Here is a 7,969-nt window from a genome sequence, read left to right as displayed (position 1 = left end):
TTAATGAAACGGAAACTTTAATGTCAGACACTAATTACGATTCCTACTATATTTTGGGCCCAGTTTTTACCCACATTTGATATAACGTGGAGCCTGGAAAAGCTTTACTTTAACACGTTCACTGCCACCTAAATTTTTCCTATGCTCATAGCGATGCCGCCATACATAATGCCGCGAACACGCTAAGCGTGTCCCCGGCATCGCAAGATAAATTGTATGGACAAGCGTAGCGTGTCCACTGGCACAGGAACAAAAAAATGATAATTTTTTTGTTAAAACGGTCTTTGTTAGTTAATATTTCTTGTGATATGCAATAATTAAGGTGTTTAGAATAATGTTGTCAGTGTTTTCAGTGTCACATACAGTCACATACAGTGTTGTTGTCAGTGTTGTTGTGTTATCCTGGAATTATGACAAAAAACCGCTTTTATGGTAAGTAAACATCATAATGTAATCAGTGGTTGTAAAACTTTTTAATAAATTCCCACATATCATATTTATATTGGTGTCGAATTTGATATATACTTTTTATCGCGTTATGATTTAGTTCGTATTTCAATAAAAAAATTGTTCATGATATATACTGTTACCTGTTATCTACTGTTGTATCCCTGCAAAGGACGCGGGTCAGTTTGAAAGTAGCAAGGTATAATCAAATAAAATAAAATAGAACTTTCAATACAAATTAAAACAGAGTTTAAATTTCGCTTCATAAAGTGTCCATAAAAATCCACCTTCTTTTTTTGTTTTCTCAAATACATACTTATTAATTTCTAAAATCAATTTTTATCTCACTTGTTTCGTTCACTTTCTTATTAGTTGCTAGAAATGTTCAAAGGTCATAGGATATCGATTCGGTGCACATGTCTTGATATAATAATAAAGAACAATTAAATAAGTAATAATTAATAAACAAATAATTAAAAAATAATCAAGCTTCTTGTAAGCTAAACTCGTTTTATTGTTTCATTACTTCAATTCTTGTAACACGAATTTGAAGTTGACATGAGTTTACATTTTTAAGGTAAATCAGCCTTATTTAGTGTTTAATTTTATATATTTGGTGTATGTATGTGGTAGTTAATGATTAATCGAACTAACATATAGGTACTTGTAATACATAATCAGTATCAACATAACACAAAGTAAGACAATTTAGTATAAACTTTGTCATTAAATAGGAATGGCAGAATTACGGCTTATATAGTTTTCAACCGACTTCCAAAAGGAGGAGGTTATCAATTCGATTCAATAACTATAACTACATTATATAATCGTAAATCGACTTTTAAGTAGTCTAATATTTTTCATTTCATTTAACTTAGGAAGACTCTAAAAAATATGTTGAATACGCAATTATTTTTATTACTTTTTCGTGCATATTAATTTGTTTTAAAATAGTGTTTTGTTTGAAGTCGGTTTTTCTTTTTGTTAAAATTTTTATTTATACTACAAAGGTGTATAAATTTTTATAATAATAGATATTTGTACAAAAAAAAATGTAACAAAGTTCCGCAAATTTGAGAAAACAATAACAAAATTAGTTCAATTTTCAACAAATTGGTAATAAGCCATAAATAAAATGTGGTTTGTTGAAAAAACAGTTTGACAATCTATGATTATCCTTAATAAGTGAACAAGCCTAGCGTGTCGCCGGCATTACGAAAGACATTTTTTTGTAAAATAAAAAAAAAATATTATTTTTAACGGGCCACTTAAAAACTCAGTAGCTTATCGCTTGAAGATTGCACACAATTAGTTTGAATGAATAATTTAGCCTAGTTTTTAAGATATCACTGAAATTCTTAGAACAAGCCTAGCGTGTTCGCGGCGTGGCTATAGAAATTCGCATGAACACGCTAGACGTGTCGCTGGCACTGAACGTGTTAAATGGCCCAAATTTCTATATTATGTATCATATATGTTGTCCATCAAAAAATTTACTAAATATATTAAATTGACATTACATTTATATATCAGCTCGCTGTGCACCTTTATATAATGTCTTTTCCCGCGCTTTTGCGAAGTGTCACTCAAGATGACAGATATATAATCAAACAGATAATATATATATATATTTATCTATACAAATAAAATTGGAGTGTCTGTCTGTAATATTAAAATAGCCCTTTTTTACTAAATGTATGAATATACACGGTACATATACAAAAATTACATTTTTTACATTTTTCGTCGGTCTGTCTGTCTGTTTGTTCCAGCTAATCTCTGGAACGGCTGGACCGATTTTGACGGGACTTTCACTGGAAAATAACTTTTATAATAGGGAGTTAAACTTAAGCTACAATACTTATTTTTTTTTGTAAAATTAAAACGCGTACGAGGTCGCGGGCACAGCTAGTATGTACATGTAATGTTTGTTAATCTTTACATCTCCTGCCAGTCGAGTGTACTCTAGATATACATCATATTTTAATTAATTGGAAAACATGCACATCTCGTAAAAAAATCTAATATTCATTATTATGTTAGTTTAGAAATTTGTACATTCAGCAAATTCCGCCATCTTGAAAAACCGTAAAAAATAAAAGACCACATAAAATTCATACATATTTATTTATTCGAAAATATCTATATTACAATAATTATATTTATATAATTAATTCAGCCTTATAATTACCTCTTATAGCTAATCATTAATATAATGATATTAGATTCAAAACCATTCAAACAGACAAAGTTTGTATAGTACAACACAACTTAGATGTAGCATCGGAAAATTCAATAAAACCGATCACTGCCGATTCAGACAACCAACAGAAACAGCTCCCTATCGCGCCACTCGACGCTATTCGTCGCTATAGATTCCCGCGTCAGTTCGACCCGAGACAGCGAGTGCGTGTAAAGCGACGCGTCGAATTGACGAATATATTAAGTCATATGATATTACAAGTTATTACGTTTGTTTAAGTTATATTCACATAAGAAATAAATATTGATAATTTGGGAGCGTGCTCAATTCGGATGTGATCGGTTCTACGAATTTTACCGATGATACATCTAAGTTGTGTCGTACTATACATGAAAAAAAGGATAAAAAATAAAACCACAGATTATATATTTCAATTGATTCGAGTATAATAAAATAATAAATCATCCAGACTAGACGTGACTTGGGATGGCGTGTTGACATCTTTCAAAATTTCAAATGCCCTATCCTTGTTTAACTCAACATTGTACGATATGCGAGAAAGAGATGAAACGACATCGATATAACATCTCTTTCTCACAGATGGGGTAATGTAACGTTAGAGTGAGACGGGGCGAATATTTCATCAGTTTAATGTTATCCATATTTCAAATGCCCTGTCTTTGTTTAACTCAACATTGTACGATATGCGAGAAAGAGATGAAACGACATCGATATAACATCATCTCTTTCTGACAGATGGGTTAATGTAAAGTTAGAAAGAGATAGGGCGAATATTTCATAAGTTTAATGAATGCTTTGACGTACCAGAATAATATTCGTAGTTGTTTAGATGCGATGAAGAAACTAAAGCCCATTTAAAAAAATAAGCTATAAGGCTATTCCTTACACAGGTGCACAGCACCCAAAACACAATAGGCGATCGGCTACAATATTCAACCAATCACAGCGGTTGAATACCTGCTACTAGTTACGTGCTGCTGTTAGTTTTACGACACTTCGGTAAAAAAAATACCCTGCGATTGGCTGGCTATAAAAATAAGAAACAAATTCCCACCGCGACGGAAACTTTATTCTTATTTATTATTCCTTATTTTTGAATTATGAATTGATTAATTAATGATTGCTGCCATCGCTGGATTCCGCTATTCCTTATATATTATTTTCTTCTTTGTGTAATGGGCTTATCTATATATACTTATATTTTATTCCAATGGCTGGATTATACACATACCTTATTTACATATATATCGCGATTTACTAATAGCTCTGCTATATTATACAGTACGTACAGTTCTTGAGCTGATATGGCCCGGTGGTTATAACGCGTGCATCTTAACCGATGATTGCGGGTTCACACGCAAGCACCACTATATATATGTGCTTAATTTATGTTTATAATTCATCCCGTGCTCGGCGGTGAAGGAAAATATCATGAGGAATCCTGCATGTCCCTAATTTCATTGAAATTCTACCACATGTGCATTCCAACAACCCGCATTGGAACAGCGTAGTGGAATATGTTCCAAAACCCTCTCCTTAATGGGAGATGAGGCCTTAGCCCAGAAATGGGTAATTTACAGGCTGTTACTATTTATTCCATTAACCACTCATATCCACTTTAATTTTACTTCCAACTTTCTCATAAAAATTTCCTCACTATTCTTACTTTCACTAACAAAATCCACACAATTGTCCACAGATTATTTAAATTTCGAGCAGTGACGTCACCACGGTATATTTCGATCTCGACCAATCACGTTGCGTCAACTCAAGGTCAAAGTTGTTTATCCATCTAACATGTCCTGCCATTGGAACAGACTACTAGAGACTTGAAAAAGTATAGAAATGACAAAAATATCTGATATGTCAAACGATAAAAAAATAACAGCACAAAGATTATTGTATCGTTTCAATTTGAATCAAATACCATTGTTGAAAACAATTCCAGTTCATTACCAATTGAAAATCATTACACAGTATAAAAGAAAGTCGCTTACCGCTGTCTGTTGCTATGTATGCATAGATCTTTAAAATCTTTCTTTAATATAATATAATAAACAAATGTTTTTTAATAGATAGAGTGATTTGAATGGAAGGTTTTTGTATATAACACATGGAAAATATACTCAAGAAACGAGAAAAATTCTATAGCATATTTAGTATCAGTATTGAACCCGTGTGAAGTTGGGGCGGGACGCTAGTGTCTTAGTAAAATCATAAAAAGTAAATAATGCATGACATATACGCCATCATAGTTGGACATGATTAATAATAATAATTTTAGTTCCATATTTTGGGCTGGCATATTTCTTTTCCAAACCAGTGGTAGTAACTTCATTATTAATATGTAAATTAAATTATTGTAAAAAGAAATAGATATTAAAGAAAATGAGTATGAGAATTGTATGGAATAAAGTTCTTTTAAGCGGGTACAGATAGTTTAGCCAATGTCTTGAGCGATGGAGAAGATATAATGATATTTAATGCTATGTTCCAGATCACAGGTTTAATTAACTGCATTCTTTTTGCTATACACAGTGCAACCATAATATAACACAATTTCCATGATTTGACAAATTCTTTCGTAATACCCTTGAATGATCCATAAGAGTAATTGTAAAATATACCTTTACATTGCCAACATTTTTCGCGAACGACCTCTATATAACGAATTTTCAATTATATAAGATTTTAAATTAACATGGTTATTTTTATAAAAATAAAAAACATGGTAAATATGCCAAAATTAATAACATTAAGTATATATGGTAGGTTGCCAGTTCAATCTAATGCAAACAATGTAAAAGAACTTCATTCAAAATATCATTAAATATATTTAAAGAGCTAATTCTTCTGAGACATAACATTTTTCTTCCATCATCCAGTACATGGATAAACACAAATTAAAAACAGGACGACCCAGTGGTACTCATCTATAATTCAATTAAGTCACCATGATGACCATACATTGATCCTTATAAAAACTATTTGGATGTACAGATTAAATATTATTATATTTATATAAAGTGGAATAAATTATTTTAAAACCAGTCTAAATCAAAGACTACGGGTCCAAATCGAGGCAAGTACCACTGATAACCATGTGCTTAAAATCTGTCTGTAATTCTTATTGAGTTTAGTTAGACAAATCATTGAAAGGAAACCTGCATGTGTCTAATTTAGATTAAATTCTGCCACATATATATTCACATGGAGTTAGCTCAGTGGCAGATTTACAAATCTGCTGCTAGTAGGCTATTAAATTTTTGCTGCCCCTACTTTTTTTTGCAACATTTATGGTTTGTGTTATATTGTACTCATTACATAGGTTTTTGCCCGTTATTAGTATGATTATAAACTAGGTGATATTTCTGTCAGTTACTAGATTATTTTTTCAACCCGCTATATAGTGAAGAGTATAAGGATTACGGATGTAATGTGTATACATATAATTTTAAGTTTTTTTTTTAATTTCTGTAAGATAATAACATATTTGGAATAAATTTGCCACCCTTCTAAATCTGGCGCCCTAGGCTCCAGCCTACGTAGCCTATTGGTAAATCCGCCACTGAGTTAGTTCCAAATCTTCACAAGGGGAAAGCTTATAAAACCAAATGTAATACACTTAATGTGTGATAATTATTACCGTTAATAATCTTATTGTCATAAAATTATTATGTACACTTAAAGAGTTACAATCAATCTATCACAAGTGTTAAATTATTATAAAGATATTGTGTCCACCGTGAATTCTTTTGATAAGTTACTTGAGTTTCAAAATTAAGTTTTAAATCTTTAAAATATATTCCGAGTCTATATACTTTCATTCATCCTTATAATATATTTACAGTATTAAAATCTAGATTAATCCTAGTAGGAGACAGGGGGTACCTGCGGCATCATATTTGTGTAAATACACTGACTCTCTGGTTTCATTTGCTGCATCGGTATATGTGACATAACATTCGGCATTTGTTGTACAGGCTGTTGATTTTGTTCGGGTGGTTTTTTGTTTTTCTTCTCGCATTTCTTAAACTTAATACCTAGTTTATTTAACAATATTAACCGCAACGACTCCTTGCCACCACGATAATTGAGTTCATGTTTTGCAGCTGCCAGTATCTTACCTAACGTTGGAACCTCCTTGCGCATCGAATAACTGTTCACAATGCCTCTCAGTGCACACAGTTGGAAGTAATCTAGTTGTACCTTTGTTTTGCGAACTCTTTTCTTTTTAGGACCGGCCATTTTCGTATGTGTAGCTTCAGCGCGCAGTCCTTCCCTCTTTATGCGTTTTATCGTACTTTCCGACAAACCTGTGGCCGCACAAGCGCGTTTCACAACGTTCTCAACGGGAAACGCGTAACCTCGGTTTTGTTTTTCACTTTCAAAGAACTTTATCACTTTGTATATTATTTCCCTAGCTTGACCGTCAATTGCTTCCTTCTTCTTCTTCTCGATTCGAGGTTTTAGAGTGTCTTCCGATATAGTTTGTTCAGGATTCTGCTGTATGTTTGGGTCGACAGGCTGAGCCATAGGCGCTGGCTGCGATAACGGTATCTGAATGTGTGATACAGGCAGTTCGTGTAAATGTGAATCCATTTTAACGTGTGCAATGTTCGCGTCATGGATTACAGGAGCTTCGTGCATATTATGGGTGTCCATTTTCACATTTATCGAAACATCATGTATTTCCATATTCCTCTAAATGACATTTATTACGTGTAGATAATTGATTGTGATATAATTTAATCGATACGGTATTTATGTTTAACTTAAAGGCAATTGTTGTTATGAACTTCACTTATATATCGTATAAAAATTGTTTATTTACGATTACAAATAATCTTCTAATGAAAAATACAGCCGCCATTATAAAGTTATAAACAGACTATGACAGATTAAAAATTTGCGAATTTAGTGTTGTGATCTGTTATGCATGCAATTTTCAAAATGCATCTCTCTTAATACACAAAACGTTTCTTTTCATTAAAACTTTTTTTACGCTCATTTTAATCAGATGTTTTGTTAATTCTTGACAACATATTTAATTCAAGATTGTCTGTAAAAAAATATTTCATCACATCTATTATCACAATCAATTCTTTACTTTTAATTATAATATTATATAAAGACATTAATACAAGTGACATTAATATAAATGAATAATATAGTATTTTTTTTAAAAGGCAGACGTTTGATTAAATGTGACAATTATTTTTATCATTATTTAAAAATACTGGATGATGAAGAATATAATACAACTGCAGAATTTTCGTTCACCACGAGACCCAATAG

The 7,969-nt window shown here is 31.8% G+C and overlaps 1 protein-coding gene across 1 annotated transcript; it reads right to left on the bottom strand.

Annotated features, from left to right (window-relative positions):
- Positions 1-5,646: 5,646 nt before the first annotated feature.
- Positions 5,647-7,581, bottom strand: LOC124542340. The gene has a single exon (XM_047120313.1). The coding sequence runs from the start codon at positions 7,367-7,369 to the stop codon at positions 6,542-6,544; it is 828 nt and encodes a 275-aa protein (XP_046976269.1). The 5' UTR covers positions 7,370-7,581; the 3' UTR covers positions 5,647-6,541.
- Positions 7,582-7,969: the final 388 nt, after the last annotated feature.

Source organism: Vanessa cardui, chromosome 30, assembly GCF_905220365.1.
Source record: "Vanessa cardui chromosome 30, ilVanCard2.1, whole genome shotgun sequence".
Taxonomy (NCBI): domain Eukaryota; kingdom Metazoa; phylum Arthropoda; class Insecta; order Lepidoptera; family Nymphalidae; genus Vanessa; species Vanessa cardui.
The sequence above is the reverse complement of the archived record's forward strand: the minus strand, read 5'-3'. Positions and strand labels throughout refer to the sequence as shown.